At 33.8% G+C, this 17,849-nt stretch overlaps 1 protein-coding gene across 1 annotated transcript; it reads left to right on the top strand.

Moving 5' to 3' along the window:
• The first annotated feature begins 13,532 nt into the window (after window positions 1-13,532).
• On the top strand, window positions 13,533-17,391 carry LOC107488887 (nucleobase-ascorbate transporter 7). Its single transcript, XM_016109669.3, has 14 exons — window positions 13,533-13,777; window positions 13,881-13,978; window positions 14,048-14,224; window positions 14,305-14,405; window positions 14,656-14,731; window positions 15,014-15,073; window positions 15,218-15,402; window positions 15,571-15,667; window positions 15,865-15,951; window positions 16,168-16,226; window positions 16,335-16,426; window positions 16,511-16,588; window positions 16,686-16,846; window positions 16,938-17,391. Exons 1-14 carry the CDS (start codon window positions 13,657-13,659, stop codon window positions 17,154-17,156), a joined length of 1,611 nt encoding a protein of 536 aa, XP_015965155.1. The 5' UTR covers window positions 13,533-13,656; the 3' UTR covers window positions 17,157-17,391.
• The last annotated feature ends 458 nt before the right edge of the window (window positions 17,392-17,849 follow it).

Genomic DNA, 17,849 nt, shown 5'->3' on the forward strand with positions numbered 1-17,849 from the left:
ATGTCCAGAAGCTTGATGAAATTTGCAAAATTTTTTATTTTTAATTTCAGAAACATGTTTTTCCTTCAAGGAGTACAAGCTGCTTATCTGTTAATAACATATCAAAAATTTGTTCATCTTTTGTTAGGTCGAAAGAATAACTCTTTTCTCCTGACAAAGAAGTCTTATCTTTTGCCAGATTAAGAGATCGACACACATAAGGAGGCCCATCTTTTATTTTTGCAGCAAAAGTAGATTCACTGTTTGACTCTTCCTCACTCATGTTGTCAATGTAGTTCACCATTTTATTGAAAAAAAAAATTTGTTCGACTCTAGCTCTTCTTTTTCTTTATTCAATTTTTCAATTTGCTATACTTTATTAGCTAACTAAGCTAAGTCGAGGAATTATTGATTTACTAATTTCATTCAAATATTGAAACCAATCCAATTGATAGCCATCTTAACTATTTCAGGATCAGGAATAGGTGTAAGATATTTATTTCTCATATTCTTGAACCGGATAAGATAGTCATCATTTGACTCAGTTTTTCTCTCTTCATTGTGAATAAGTCAGACAAAGTAACCTTCATTTCTCCTCTAATTGATTATGAAAATTTCTTTCTAACTGAACCCAATTATGGATCAAATTAGGTTGTAAATTTAAAAATCAAGTAAAAGCGTTCTTTGTTAGTGAAGAGAAAAAATATCTCATTTTCAAATATTCATTATTGGCCAACTCGCTATTTCGACTAAATATCGAACAATGTGCTCTACATTTGATTCCCCACTTTCCCCAGCAAACTTTGTATGAGATTTAGGAGTTTTGGCTTCCTTGGGGAGTTCAACCCGTAAACATAATCTGAAAAAGGAAATATAAAATAAGGTTGATTTGTCACCCCAATATTCAATCCTGCTCTATTCAAGATTTGCTCGACAGCTTGAGTTATTTTTTTATCATAAGTATAAGTAGCATTGTTTTCTCTGCCTTTGTTCAATATCATATTTGGATCGTCTCTTCTTTTCAACATGAGAGAAGGATTATTAATATGAATTCCCTGAAAGGTTGAACTAAAGGTCAATTAATTGTTCCTGCAATATCATCAACTCATCGAGCAACTTGCTCTATTCTAACACTGTTATTTTCTAACATGGAATTTAATATTGTAGCCATCTGTTGCGTCAGCATATTTACTAAATCATGATAGCTATCCTTGATTTTTTTGTCTAAATATAGCCAAAGATTCGATTGTATTAGGCAAGATATTCCGACAAGAATCTGCCTCAACATTTCTAGGAATATAAAGGTACGTGTCCCTCATATCGACACTCTAGGTGCCCTTATGCCTTGAGTCGAAGTTATATTTGTAGGAATAAGTTGTGGCATGGGAATAGATCCCAGATATGAAAGGTTGTTTATTAAGTGTTAATAGGCATTATAGTTTGCTATGCCAGGGTTATAATGGTATGTCCCCATGAGGAGATACCCTGAGGGTGGTACTGAATTATACAAAGAATTATTCTTTATGATAGTACCTCCTATATTTCCATTATTAGGATTTTCTATAGGCGGAGAATAATTTGAGGATAACCCATAGGGGGGGCCATGTAACAGGTACAGCCGTTGGGATCCCTTCTATGACAACTGAAGTTGTTCGTGGACTCAAGGTGTCAATCGATGGAACAACCTCTGTTTCAGGTCCTCTTGTAGAATTTTCAATATCATTATTCAACGTATCTGTCGAAGTTGAAGCTCTTTTAGACATTATCAATTCGCCACTGCGTAATTGCATGCAAATTTGACAATTACTTAACCCAAGGTCCCACCAGGCGTGCCAATTTGTTTCACTCAATTTTTGGTATTTTCCGACAGGGTATCGAATCGAGCTTGTATCAAGATCTCAGTTCATAGAGCAGATATGACTCCTCTAAAAAGAGTGAGCTCGACTCAGAAATTACTTAGTAATAGTGTTGAAGTGACTTGTGTCGAAATTACTAATGGCAGATTTATAATGATGAAAATAAAGAAATAAATTAATTAAATAAAGAAAACTCAAGAAATAAAAGTGTAAAAATTTCGATGAATGCAGAATAACAACAAAAATGCAAAGAAATGAAATAGAAAGAATTAAATAAACAAAAAAAAACAAATTAAAAGTTGACTTCTAACACTCACATGTACTTGCATTCCATGTTCTTCCGTTATACACTGGGACTGGAAATTTTATGAGTTATGTGATGATCTAGTGTTCTTGATTGAAGTTCAGAACTCTTCTGAGTTTCTACTATTTATAGGCCTTAGAGATGGTCTTGTCATAGAGCATGTTGTTCACTATCTTACTTCTCCCCTTTTCTCAACTATGACCTTGTCTTGACCATGAAAAATTTTGACCCCCAAATTTTAACACCCACATTTTTCTTAGTGTTCAAATCCCACGTTTTCTTCAACTTGCTCCTCAAATTTTACGCCCATATTCTCTACTTAACTTGAAAGTCGAACAGCAAGCCTTGATATTTAAGGAAAGACACTAACTACCTTTTAATTTTAACGTACTTTGTATCATCTTTTTTCGACTTCAACTTTTCTATTTCTGTCTCTGTAGTCAAAATCATTGACAGTCAAAATATCTTCTTATTGAGAAAAATCTATATTTTTTACTAACAATTATTAACAAGTAGAATAAACTAGACAGGTAACTCTTTTGGTTTTCGTTTTCGATGTTGTTGTTGCTTTTGCAAGACAATTACTCAAATTTGTTTTTTATTTCTGTTTTCTTTATTTATGATCCAAATTTCTTCATTGTTGTTTCATAATAGTTGCCTGAGATGTAATCTGCCATAAATGACATTGTTTATAAAGGATGAACGAGTTACTTGAATTTTTTGAAATTCGATAGTACATGCCACCTAAAATTTTATTTCTGTCAAATAAAAATAATAATATTGTCATGTTATGAGAGTTGTGCATAGCTAATGATATGCTATCCATTTGTGAAGTGTGAACTATTTTTGTTAAATTAGTCACGAATAAGTGTCTTTTTTTTTATTAAATGCATATACTTATATGTCCACACTTTTAACGATGTTTAAAAATGAAAACAATGACAATATAAAATAAAGTGTGTTTAGTGTCTTTGGTTTGTGTTTTTTTTTAGTATTTTTTATTTTTTAAATTTTATAAAAAAATATGAAAATAAAAGGTTAAACAGAAAATAAAATAAAATTTTATTGTTTTTATTGTTTTCATTTTTTCTTTTGTAAAATTTAAAAAATAAAAAATACTAAAAATAAAAACGCAAACCTACTTAAAAGATTCTTTTTCAAAACCCCTTAACTCAACCACAAAATCCATATTAGAGACCGGGGTGGGGTGATGAGAAAGTGGCCTTATTTACTTTCGTTGCCAAGGTAATAACCTTGGTATAATAAGGGTAGGTACCTCTTAACCAGCCCAAAAGGAAAGGGAAAAAGAGATCGAATGATCGATTCACCATTGCGAGCATTAACCCCAAAAGGATGAATATTGTGGTGTTAGCGGCAGATCAAACAATTGATGAGCGAAAATGTGACGAAAAAAAAAGGAAGTTTTTTTCAATTTCGAAGCGAAATCTAGCGTCTCCTGATAATCAAAATATGATATCTTGATTTTATTTTGATTTTTAGATTAATTCTTTTAAATCCAGATAATGCGAAGCGATGAGTTGGTTAGTACTTAGTTATTAATGAATTCATCCTATAAGTCATTTATTTTATTGTCGAACTCTAACCATCCGATCTAGAAGGAGCCTCAAAGCAAGATCTTTCTCCTACCTTTGCCTTTGGGATGCTAGCTATGCTTCTCACGGCCCTCGAATTATCAGAACAGCATGATAACAACTCAAAATTCAGATTGAAATGTATCTGCTAAGGCGTTCTTGGTGATCCGCCCAGGGACGACTAGATAGAAGGAGGAGAGGGGGAATGCTGGATCGCTAAAGTTCTATATCACTAGAGCGGGGATGGGAACAACCAACTGTGTGTCATCACGTGCGTGCCACGTGGAGGCGGGAGACATGAGCACTAGTAAAGGCAGTAGCTTACCTTGAACCAGTCCCGGGGGCGAGGATAGTAGCGGAGGATATTCTATAAAAACTTCTCTTTAGGCTCTAAAGCTCCTCAGAAGACAATACTAGAATAGCCTTAAATAAGGAAATACGTAACTACCTTAACTATAGGAATTGGGCTTTCAGAGTCATAAACGGAGAGGTGAAAGGGTAGGCCAAGCTGAATTCCCCTCTCCAACTTGACTAGAAAAAGGGGGGTCGGCCTGGAAAGAGAATGGATTAGCAGTTAGCTAGTAAGAAGCTAGGATTCCACAGCATAAGAAGTGAACTGAAGGATTTTTCTTAAAGTTTACTACAGGTGGAAGAAGACAGGCGGAAGTGAGCTGAGCGATAATCTTGGATCAGAAGATGGCTAGCCTTATTTTTTTACTATTTCCAATAAGATAGCGGAATCTTGTAAAGAAAGGAATCGAGCCTGCATCTCCGCTATGCCCTCATCTGTGCTCTTGGGTGTCCTTAACCGTTGATTAAATTATCCATGCTCACTGCCTGAATTTAGGAGTTATATAAAATGCTTGAACTAATAGAACCAACCGGTGCTACCGACTCTATTCCATATGCCAAAGCTTGGAGTGGGAGTTTCGGTTTACTTTGAAGGCAGAAGAGCTAGCCCTCCGCATGTTTAGATTAGCCTACGTTAGCTTAGATTGAAATCCCCTTATATAGGTCTGAGGGTGCGCCGGATACTCGGTAATGGATCTGGTACAGAAAACCAAACACACCATAATATAAATTTTTCGAAACATGGTATGTAAAAAAAATATTTAGCAGAAAATTTTGTTTAATAAACGATTTCTTTTAAAGTCAATTAATGGAAAGAATTTGGATATAAATTTTTATGAAATACGTTCCAAACTTTTATTGCATATTTAATAAGCAAATATTCACCACGTACAAGTCATTTTTCGATACAAGTTCATACAAGTCTCTTTAACCTAATTCACCTCATGCGCTATTATCTAACCAACTTTTCAATCAACGCGCAAATATAACTATCTTTTTCGAAAGGATTTCGTTTCCATTTTTAAATTTTCTCAGCGTTTTTTATCCACGTTCTCTTACATCTCTGCATTTCTCTTCGTTCGTTCCTTACGTTCTCTTTCTTTGTTTTTCGTAATTTCTTTCGTTCTCTACGTTTTTGAAATTAAGCTCTAAAATCAGTTTTGAATAGTTATCTCGTTATTGGCGATAACGAATTATTTAAGTTCAGATTGTCAATTGAACCAGAGCGAAGTAGATTATTATTTTGAATCCAATCAAGTGGCTGAGGTGTGGTTCGATTCTAATTAATATTTTCATTAGTATGTAGTTTATGATTCTATAGGTGAATAATGTTGTTTTTGTTTGTGAAAATTAATGTTCATCGTTGATGATTTGAATTAAATGTAATGTAGGTGTTCTGAATTAAAGAAAATATTTTTGTGCATTTGTAGCAAATTTTGGTGTAAATCTAAGATATTTATGTATATTGTTAAGAAGTTTCGGTATACGTGTACTGATAAGTTTTGCATAATTTAAAACTCTTCTTCTTCTTTCTCCTCATCTTGTGCTGCTTCTTCTTCTTCTTTTTTATCATCATCATCATCATCATCATCATCATCATCATCATCATCATCATCATCATCACCATCATCTTTTTTTTCTTATTCATCTTTTTCTTCTTGTTTTACTTTCTCAAGTTTCTTCTTGTTTTACTCTCTTAACAAGCATAAAAATAAAAAAATCAAACAAAAAATAAGAAGAAATACATAATGCTACAAAATTACTTGGAAGAGAATGAACCTACATTCATTCAACTAAAAGAAAGAAAGAAATAAGAAAAAAATAAGAAAAAAATACAGCATTAAAGAAAACATTTTTGTGTCTTTGTAGTAAATTTCGGTGTAAAATTAAGATATTTATGTATATTGTTAAGAAGTTTCGGTATACGTGTACTAATAAATTCTATATAATTAAAAACTTTTCCTCTTCCTCCTCCCCATCTTCTACTGCTGCTTCTTCTTTTTTCATCATCATCACCATCTTTTTCTTTTTTTTTTTCTTATTCATCTTTTCCTTCTTATTTTATCTTCTCAAGTTTCTTCTTGTTTTACTCTCTTAACAAGAATAAAAACAAAAAAAAATTAAACAAAAAAGAAGAAAAAATACATAATACTGCAAATTACTTGGAAGAGGATGAATTTACATTCATTCAACTAAAAGAAACAAAGAAATAAGGAAAAAAAGAATAAAAAAATGCAGCATTAAATGAAACATTTTTGTTTATCTGCAGTAAATTTCGGTATAAAATTAAGATATTTATGTGTATTATTTAAGACTTTTTGATATTTTTGTATTGATAAGTTCTGTATAATTCAAAACTCTTCCTCTTCCTCCTTCTCATCTTCTGTTTCTTCTTCTTCTTCATCTTCTTATTTCATTTTCTCATAATTCTTTTTGAATTCAACTTCGAAACTTCCTTCATTTTTCACGATGATTTTGAGAGCATTTTTAGAGATTTTGATCCTTGTTTAAATTTTGAGTGTGGTGATTTTGATTGAGGGAGAAGAACCGTTTGTCATAATGATTTTTTAGCTATTCAAGAGTTGGTGAAGTGCGTGTTACACGCAATCTAAACTGAGGATTATTTTTGTTGGACTTGGATCAATTTTTATGAACTTATATACCAAAAAAAACTTATATGTGTAGCAGGCCTGTTTGACAAGCCGAAAAAGATATATGTTACATTATTAAACAATGACATTTATGGGTTTTAATAATCTTTTTAATGAGTAAAAAATAATACCATAAATTGTAAGTAATGTTTGTAAATATGGAAATTGATTTTCTTATACATAACTATGTAATGATTTTTAATCATACCTTATTTAATTACTTTAAGTTTATTTATTTTATACTTTTTAAATGTTAGAACATCTCTAATAGAGTATTTTTAGAGTCACTTTTGATATTTTTAAGAAATAAATTAATTTAAAATTAAAATCTATATTGGAATTGATTGATGAAATGAAACTGGTATCACCTTAGAGATACGGTATCACCCTGATAGAAAATCAATAAAATATTTTCACTTATATAATTATGTTGACAAAATAATTAAAAATAATATAAAATTCTAACTGAAATAAGTTTAACTACTCTTGGAAGGGCAAATTTTACTTTTAATTTTAACTCATTATTTATCATATATGGTCCACAAATATTTATGTGTCATCTTGTAGAATCCAAAATAAAATTAAAATTAGTGTAGCATTGGAGATGTTCTTACCTAACTGATTAATTTTTTGTTTTTAAATAATTTATTATTTTTAATTTTTAGATTGTTGATATCAAATTAACAACTATAGAATTATAAATTCAAAAATTAACTTCATAAAAATAATTAAAAAAATGGATAATGTCTATTGAACCGCTAATAATTATAAGGTTTAATTATTCTGTTGATCCTTATAATTTTACCAAATTTTTAATTAGGTCTCTATACTTTTTTTAATTGGGTTTCTACACTACTTTTAATTTTATAATTAGGTCTTTTTAATTTTATAGTTTTTGGAATGTGAAGGGTATTGGGGGTGTTGGAAAAGTGGTCACAGTTAAAAATTTTAAGAGAAAAAATAATGTGAATATATTAAGCTTGATAGAGAAAAAGAAGAATGAAGTTACTAAGTTTGACATAGTGCAAATTTGGGAAAATGATGCGATGGATTGGGAATATGTGGATTCCAAAGGGGCTTCTGGAGGTCTATTGTTAATGTGGGACAAAATAATTTTTAAGTTGAGTAACTGTTATAAAAGGGAGAGGTGGCTGTGTGGGGAAGGGGTGTTGATGAGCAATAATTTTTATTGTGCGTTTTGTTTGGTGTATGGTGCGCATGTCAGGGAGGAGAAGCTAACTGTGTGGGAGGAGTTAAGTTTTATTGCTGGATTATGCCAAGTCCCAATTTATTATATGGGTGATTTTAATGAGGTTGTGAGAGTAGAAGAAAGGAAAGGAGCTAATACTTTAACAGCATCAGCGGAAGATTTTAGAGACTGGATACGGGATATGGAGTTAATGGATTTAGAACTGAATGATCGCAAATTTACATGATTCAAAGGCCAATCTTGTAGTCGCATTGATAGAGTCTTCGTTAGCCTGGAATGGCTTGAATAGTTTCCTGAGATGCGGCTTAATAAAGGTAGGCCAAGAGGTTTATCTGATCATTGTCCTTTGATAGTGAAGGACAGTAGATTAAGAGGGGGACCGAGGCTATTTCGAAGTTTGGATTCTTGGTTCACACATGACGGGTTTCTCAGAATGGTGAAGGAGGAATTGAGGGGTCTAGGAGAGGTTCAATTTACTGAAAAGCTGAAGGCTTTGACAAACCTTTGAGTAGATGGCACAAGGAGAAGTTTGGTGATATTGATTTGAAGGTACAGCAGTTGAAGGATAAAATTAAGAAGTTGGATGATTTGGCTAGTGATGGAGTTTATGATGGGACTATGGAGGCAAGAAGGAGAGCTCTAGTTAGCTTCTATAAGAGTTGGTATGTTAGGAAGGAAATCCATTAGAAGCAGATGTCAAGGTCCCGACATGCTAAGTACATGGATAAGAACACTAGATATTTTCATAATTTAGCCTCAGCAAGAAGAAGAAGTAATCGGATTGATGCGTTGGTGATAAGTGGCAGATTGGTGAGGAATCAAGCTAGGATTAAGAGTGCAATAAGAGATTTTTACAAGAACTTGTATCGTCAGGAAGCGTCACCTTTGGTAGGTATTCAAAATTGCCTAGTTAACAGGATACAGGAAGAGGAGGCTATAGACTTGGAGAGGATGCCTTCAGCTGACGAAATAAAGGAAGCAATTTGGGATTGCGAGTCATCTAAGACCCCTTGGCTGTGATGGCTATAATATGAACTTCATAAAGAAGTGTTGGGGAGAAATTGGTCCTGAGTTTACTGCAGCTGTCATGGATTTCTTCCAGTCAGCTGAGCTACCAAGAGATTCTAATATTACATGGGTGGCTCTGGCTTCGAAGTTTGTGGGAGCAAGGGAGATTAAAGATCTTTGGAAGATTAGCATGGTAGGGTGTGTGTATAGGGTCATTTCAAAGGTGTTGGTGCAGAGAACGAGAAGGGTAATGCCAGATTTAGTAGGAGAGACTCAGAGTGCGTTTGTGCAGGGGAGGAAGATTCATGATGGGGCTTTGATTGCGTGTGAAACTGTGCAATGGTTGAAGCAAAGAAAGAAGAAATCGGCAATAATCAAACTGGACTTTCAAAAAGCTTACGATAGAGTCAAGTGGAAGTTTGTGGATATTGTACTTCAGAAAATGGGCTTTGGGCAAAGATGGCAAGGGTGGATCAAGGAATGTGTGTGCATGATGTCTATGTCGCTTTTGATAAATGGCTCGCCTTCTAAATCTTTTAAGATGGAACGGGACTTACGACAAAGGGATCCTCTTTCTCCGTTTCTTTTTGTTCTTGTTGTTGTTGAGGTCCTTCATAGGATGGTAGGAGAGGTTGTAAGACATGGAAGGATCTCTCCTTTGTTGGTTGGAAATGACAATATTGAGTTGTCTCACTTGCAATTTGCGGACAACACAATAATTTTTTGCTCCCCGGAGGAGGAGACTATTTGCAATTATAAGTGGCTTCTACAGTGTTTTGAGATGATGTCTGGTTTGAGTATTAACTTTGATAAATCTAGCTTGATTTCGGTTAATTACGAGCGAGAGTGGTCACAAAGGATGTGTAGCTTGTTGGGGTGTAAGGAAGCAACGTTGCCAGTCAAATATCTTAGTAATTTTTTAGCAGAGAATCCGAAATTGGTCAAGACATGGAAACCTATTATAGACAAAGTAGAAGAGAAACTCAATCTGTGGAAAGCCAAAACGATTAATAAAGCTGGTAAGCTAGTACTCATCAAATCTGTGCTTAATAGTCTGCCGGTTTACTACCTTAGCTTATATAAGATGCCCAAAGTAGTAGCAGATAAGTTAATATCTTTGCAGAGGAGGTTCTTGTGGAGTAATAAGGACGGAAGGGATGGGGTACCTTTGGTGAGGTGGGATATTGTGCAAGCTCCAAAATGCTTTGGGGGTTTGGGCGTGGGCGATGCAGTGCTTCGGAATACAGCATTATTGTTCAAGTGGTGGTGGCAGTTTTCAAAGAAGGATTGCCCATTATGAAAGAAAATTGTGTGCTCCTGCAATGACTTGAATCCAAATGTCCTTCTTTCTTGTCAGCCGGTTCCTAAAACAAAGGGTTCGTGGAGGGACATTTGTCAGTTGCAGATAAGAGAACAGCAAGCGAGAGATAAGATGGTTAGAGGGTTATAATTAGGCTAGGAGATGGTAGAAGAATTCATTTCTAGGAAGATAATTGGCTACCGTGTGGTGTGTTGCAGGATGTATTTCCAATACTTTTCTCGGTTTCAAACCAAGTCGGATTTGTAATAGAGGACTGTGGGTTCTGAGATGGGCTGGAGTGGATATGGAACTTTCATTGGAGAATGGTACTATTCCAATGGGAGTTAGAATTAGTTAACCAACTTCATGGAGTTCTACAATCTGTTAGGTTAACAAGTGAGAGGGAGGACAGAATAGTATGAAAATTTGATAGATCAGGAGTTTATTCTACTGACTCGTTTGTGCAAGTTTTGCAGGCTAAGACTCTCCCGGAGGACATTACGAGTTATAGTTTCACTAGATCTATATGGAGAGGACTAGTACCATCAAGAGTTGAGCTATTCACCTGGTGTGTGTTAGTTAGTAAGGTCAATACTAAAGAAAGATTGATTAGATTGGGCATTATTGATCACAGGGATATGATTTGTGTTTTATGTAAAAAAAAAAAACCTGAGAATGATTTCTACTTATTCATTGGCTGTGAGTTCACATGGCAGGTGTGGTGTGCTTGGTTATACGCCTATAATAAACTTTGGTCTATTCCAAGAACCATTAAGCAACATTTTGAGAGTTGGACAGGAGCTCCTGTAAGAAAAGACAAACATAACAGGTGGCTGATTGATTTTTTTTGCTATCATTTGGAATACATGGTTGGAAAGGAATGCCAGGATTTTCAAGAATAAAGAAACAGACGTTGCAAAAGTTATTACCAAGTCGATTAGGAGCTACAAAGAGTGGGTTGACTTTGTTCCGTCTAGTTGTTGATGGCAATGCCGGAGATAATTACGATTTCTTTTTTAGTGTTTGTATTATAATTCTGGACTTTCTAAATGTTTCACCTTACTGTGTTGAACTTTTTGTTTCAAAAAATATAATTAGGTCATTTTCATATCAAAAATATTAAAATTAACATAATATTTCTTTAAAAATATATGCGGTCAAAGATCTAGTTAGATTTTTAATTTTGAATATTTTTAATTTGTGAAAAAATACTCAGTTAACTCTAACATTTTTTACAATAAAAAAGACCTAATTATAAAATTAAAAGTAGCATAAGAACCTAACTAAACGAAAAAAATATAAAAATTTAATTAAAAATTTGATAAAATTGTAGGAACCAATAGAGTAATTAAACCTAATTATAATTATTCTTCTTTTACGTAGGGGTGTCCGCGGATCGGATCGGATAGGATATAGCCGAATTCGATCCGATCCGCACAATTTTCATCGGATATGATATCCGTGCTTTTTAGTGTCAGATCCGATCCGATCCAATCCGCAAATACGCGGATCGGATCGGATCGGATATCGGATATATCCGCATAATTAAACCTTCTCTTTTTAATCATATTTCTATGTAAAAAAGTTCAATAAAAATATTTTTTTTATACTTTTAAACTTATTTATTCCTAAAATATTTTTAATCAAACTCTTTCTAAATAACAAAAATAAAATAATACAATATATGAATAATAATTACTAACTAAAACATACAAACAAGTAAATATAATACCAAACATATATTTATTTATTTTTAATTATTATTGTGCGGATCTGCGGATCCACGAATGTAGAACAGATATCCTCGATCCGATCCGATCAATTTGCGGATCAGATCGTATCTGCAATTTTCGAATCGGATGCCGATATTTACTGCGGATCTGCGGATACGATCCGATCCATGGACACTCCTACTTTTATGGCGTGTTTCACTTTGGTGTTTCCTTCTTTATTTCTTTTTTTTTTTAATAAAGTTTAACATTGTTTATAAATTTTGGGAGCAAATTTAATCCTATTTTTTAAAGTATTAACTTTGTAAAATAAAAAGCATTTCAAGTTCCTTTCAATAAACAAAATAAAGTTTCTTTTAATGCGTTAACATTAATTACGAGAAGGAGCTTTTCTTCTTACAAGTACCCCTTATTAACTGAAAATAGATTAATGGATATTTTAATGGAGTTACTTACTTACCCAATTGCAATTCTCTCTAAAAATAGAATTCGACTTCTATTTGAGACACTATAATATAAATCTACCATCACATCTCTACTTAATATGCATGGAAAATTAATCTGAATAAAAATTCTCTCCATTGGACGCAATGTGCTATGATGAGTTTGATATAGCTCTTACTCCCACTGGAGAAGGGATTTTTATTTGTTGATTTATTTTTATTTATCTATTTTCTTTTTACTTTCAATTTTGCTTGCACATGAAACGTCCAAAAAGCAAAACCGTCTGTCTGAACAGAAAACGCGAGGCGCGCACTCACCCAACACAACAACGTACCGAACGACGAACGTAGTAGAGAGGCACTCTTGCTTGCGTGACCGTTTCCATCAGGTCGTACAAAACTTGCAACTTAGGATAATGCCATGCTTTTACAACCTCGCTGCACCTTCCAATTAACTTCCAAACTCTTCCTCCAAGGTTAAATTTTGTGTGTCCTCAACCAAAAAGAAAAGGTTTACATTTGTGTGACCTTTTTTTCTTTATCATTAGTTACTACTTACTAGAAGCTATAGTATTAGAAGCAAATGGAATTAAAAATGGTGGCAGTGGTGAAGCCTTAAGAGAAGTTTATCGTGAGCTTGTGATTATATTAAATTGGATTTCGGGACAAATAATAATGATCATTTAGAGTAAATATTATTGATTTCTCTTTTCGTTTTCAGTATTTTTATTTTTACAATTTTGTGAAAGAAAAATATTCACAAATACAATAAAAAGTCTAAAAATGAAATACGAAAGAATCAATCCCTTTTCTAGCATTTTCATAAATTTATTTTCATTTTATAACATCAACAAGTCTAATTTGACTATACACCATAAAAAATAATTCTTCCGTCATATTAATTTATTGCTACAAAATAATAAAAACAAAGAGAAAATATATTAAAATAAATAAAAATATAAATAGTTGTAAAAAATGTGGAATAAAATATTTATAATTGTATTATATAAACAAAAATATTATTTGCTAATTAATGTATAGCTGTCACGCCGGACATTGGGACATATAAACTTTCCATTATGAAACGTTGTTACTTGTTAGCATTTAGCAATTCTCGGCTAAATAAATAACTGAAAAAGGGTGAAAGGTGTGTGTGTCACACCCCTTCAGCTTCCTTAATAAAAATTTAGTTTTGTTTATTGCCATTTGAGTTGATCAAGCTAAGAAGAAGAATGGCAGAAGAAGGGGCTGCAGCTGCACCACCACCACCAAAACAACAACAGCCTCAGCCACCTCCCGTCAAAGATCAACTCCCCAATGTTTCTTACTGCTGCAATAGTCCTCCACCATGGCGTCGGTTCACTGCCTTATATTTTCATAGATGATGATGATGATGCTTATTCATTTATTTCTCAATATGCATTGACTGAGTCTAGAATTTTCTTTGTTAATGAAGCGGAGGCTATACTACTTGGTTTCCAACATTACGTGGTGATGCTTGGCACAACTGTTCTAATACCTGCCTCTCTAGTTCCTCAAATGGGAGGAGGAAATGTAAGTCATCGTTCATTTGATTCTCAATTTTGTTGTCATGTTCAAAATAATCAGTTGTGCTTTCTACAGGAAGAGAAAGCAAGAATGATTCAGACTCTCTTGTTTGTGGCTGGCATAAACACTTATATCCAAACTCTATTTGGGACTCGTCTCCCTGCAGTTATAGGAGGATCCTATACCTTTGTGCCAACCACCATTTCAATCGTTCTGGCTACTCGCTACGACGCCATTGCCGATCCTAAGGAGGTTGCTTCATCACAGACATGCTTAATTGTTCTTCATTTCCTTTGTTATATTACAATGTCAGAATCTTTGTTGCTATGCAGAAATTCGAGAGGATAATGCGCGGAACGCAGGGCGCTCTTATTGTTGCTTCTACTCTCCAAATTATTGTTGGCTTCAGTGGACTTTGGCGCAACGTAGTGAGGTTGGTTGGATTTTATCCAGGAATACTTTTAGTTTCATATGTTATGTGATGTTTTCAAATATACTTGTTTAGTACAGGGCCTGGTTCTTAATACTATTCTCCATTTAATTTGTTAACAACAATTTTACCCTTATTTGCATTTACACTTATAACTATGGCCTATGGCTTTATCCTTTCTGACAGTTGTTCACTCATTTTCCAGCCTCTTAAAATAACTTTGGTAACAATTTCTATGTATATATTGTTTTAGGTTTCTAAGCCCTCTCTCAGCTGTTCCTTTGGTTGCTCTCTCAGGCTTTGGACTTTATGAGTTGGGTTTCCCTGAGGTAATGCATATTTGCTACTATCAAGTATCACCCATAGTTACACGAATTCACTAATTAGGTAGTGTATGGCGTACCAATTCACGAGTACCGCATACTAACGTATCTGCGTACCCAAACGTCATATGTAAAATTTTCACATATAAAATATTTCACATATTTCTTATCGCATACCGAGTATTCGTTCTAGTCCCAAAACATATTACCTTTTATGTAACTATGCTATCAACACATGATCATAATTGGTGTGATTCACACTGTTCATTTTTGCTGCTAAATTTCTAGGTTACAAAATGTGTGGAGATTGGACTGCCAGCAATTCTCTTCCTACTAATATTTTCACAGGTGATTCTGAATGTACTGATGCTAATTTCATTCTTTGCCCAATTGCTTGAGCCATTTATTGCTTCCCCTTTCCTTTCTTTTCTTCCTCTTCAAGTTAAATTTTAAACATTATGTTTCTTAGTAAAATTCATCATGTCTTTGCAGTACATTCCTCATGTGATAAAAGGAGAAAGGTGTATTGTTGATCGCTTTGCAGTTGTATTCACGGTTGCAGTTGTGTGGGTTTATGCTCTTATTCTAACTGTCAGTGGAGCTTACAGAAAGGTAGCACTCACAACAAAAAATTCTTGCAGAACTGATCATGCTGGAATTATAAGTGGTGCTCCTTGGTAAGAATCTTGTAGTTCTGCTAATTACAAAAATTTGGAGTATGCTGATTATCTTGTTGAACCTTAGCTTGTTCTGCCAATCGGATATCCTTAAATGAAAAAAAAAAAGTGAGATTGAATTTAGTTAACACCTTTACTGGTGTTACTTACAAAATATGTCTCAATCAGGATTAGAGTCCCATATCCTTTTCAATGGGGAGCTCCTACATTTAATGCTGGAGAAGCTTTTGCTATGATGGCTGCTTCACTTGTTGCCCTAGTAGAGGTTTGTTTCTTGTTTTGCTTGTGTTATAGCATATTGTCCTGCATCTAATTTTATCTAGAATCTGTTTCATCTGGTACATTAATAAGCAGAACACTCCACCAGTCTACCTGTTCTCAATTCTTATTGTAATTAACAAATGAAAGGCTATATAGCCTTTAGTAATGGCTGCTTCTCACATAAGTTTCATTGTTCAACAGTCAACAGGTGCTTTCATTGCTGTTTCAAGGTATGCAAGTGCAACTCCTATCCCGCCGGCAGTTCTTAGCCGCGGTGTTGGCTGGCAGGTAAGCATAAATCATGAACTGAATCTATCATTTTACCCATCTAATTTTTGTACCTATCTTTAATATGAAATTACCAATTATAAATTGTTTCCAAACCGGCATTATCAATGTCAATTGTACACTGATGATGCATTGTTGGGTTTCTTCTTTTTCTTGATTTTTGTCAGTTTCATCATTTGTTATGATCATCATTGATGGTTATTTTCTATGTATCAGGGAGTGGGAATTCTGTTATCTGGGATCTTTGGGACAGGGAATGGATCATCAGTTTCCATGTAAGATTTTAGTCCAACTTCCATGAACTGGAGATACCATTTTCTTGATAGGGTCTGTAATGAAATGAGTGATTGTAACTTGTAAGAATCATCTTTGTCATTTCACAGAGAGAACACTGGACTGTTAGCTTTGACTCGAGACGGTAGCCGAAGGGCTGTTCAGATATCATCTGGATACATGATCTTTTTCTCCATATTTGGTGAGTTCACAAATGCTAGAAAATTCTAAGGTAAACTTTCTCGTTGGTTAACATTTGTACTCTCTGAACTCCTAATATATGCAGGAAAATTTGGAGCTGTGTTTGCTTCAATCCCAGCACCAATATTTCCTTCCTTATATTGCCTTTTCTTTGCTTATGTTGGTATGAATGATCATCTTAAGAAGCTGGATTTTTCTTATCATAATCCATTCAATTATAATTTATTAACCTTTTTCTTTTCTTTTCCCCCACAAAACAGGTTCTGCTGGCCTCAGCTTCCTTCAGTTTTGTAATCTAAACAGTTTTAGAACCAAATTCATCTTGGGGTTCTCTATTTTCATGGGATTCTCCGTACCACAATACTTCCATGAGTACACAGCATTTAAGCTCCATGGTCCTGTACACACTCATGCTAGATGGGTAACCCAACTTCACTCTTTCATTCTAGCTCTCTTTTTGTTATTGCTTGAAAGTGCATTCTCATCTTTTATTTTTCTCTTTATTTTTGCAGTTCAATGACATGATCAATGTGTCAATGTCATCAAAAGCATTTGTTGGTGGTTCATTGGCGCTGTTGTTAGATGCCACGTTGCGCAAGAAAGACGGCCAAACCCGCAAAGACAGTGGCATGCAGTGGTGGGACAGGTTCATTTCATTCCAGAAAGATGCAAGGAGTGCTGCGTTTTACTCTCTGCCCTTCAATCTGGACAAGTTTTTCCCTTCTATGTGATTTTTGGGCCATCTTCTTACAACTTGTTACAAGACATGAATATACACCCTCACATTTGCCTTCTAACTTGGATTCCATTGTCAGTTTCTTCATTTAACTACAAATCAGTCAGCAAAATGTATACATAATTCACTTGGCACCTTTCAAAAGCTAATAGCTAATTCTCTTACGAAACTTTTGACATTGGACCGTGTTAGCTCAAGAAACTTTGATCTAATGGTAATAGAATGAAATCTCTATCCTTTTCACAATGCAGTGAATTAGAATAGTTAATTGACCAAAAATAATTAACCAAATTATCATTAGTTGTTAAATGCTAACAATTTTTAGGGATCAAATTTTTATGTATTTTTTGTGAGCGCATTGGAAAAATGGGATATTTTCTTTTTAAATTTTAGTGATTATGCTAAGTGTTGTCTTGCAATTTTTCTGTACATAGCCAAAAATATTTTTTAAAAAATAAAAAATCTAAAGATTGAAATTTGGTTTGGTTTTTCATGCAGATTTCAAATAGTTATTTAAACATTTTTATAAAATTTTAGATCAAATACATAAATAATTTAGTCAATACAAAAAATTGTGCCACTTATAAATAAAATATTTATATTATTTAGTTATTTTAGTCTCATTTTAAGATATTCTAAAAGTATTTTTGTCGTTAACAAATTTGGAGGATACTCTTATCAACAATTT

This window comes from Arachis duranensis, chromosome 5 (genome assembly GCF_000817695.3).
Source record: "Arachis duranensis cultivar V14167 chromosome 5, aradu.V14167.gnm2.J7QH, whole genome shotgun sequence".
NCBI classification, from domain to species: domain Eukaryota; kingdom Viridiplantae; phylum Streptophyta; class Magnoliopsida; order Fabales; family Fabaceae; genus Arachis; species Arachis duranensis.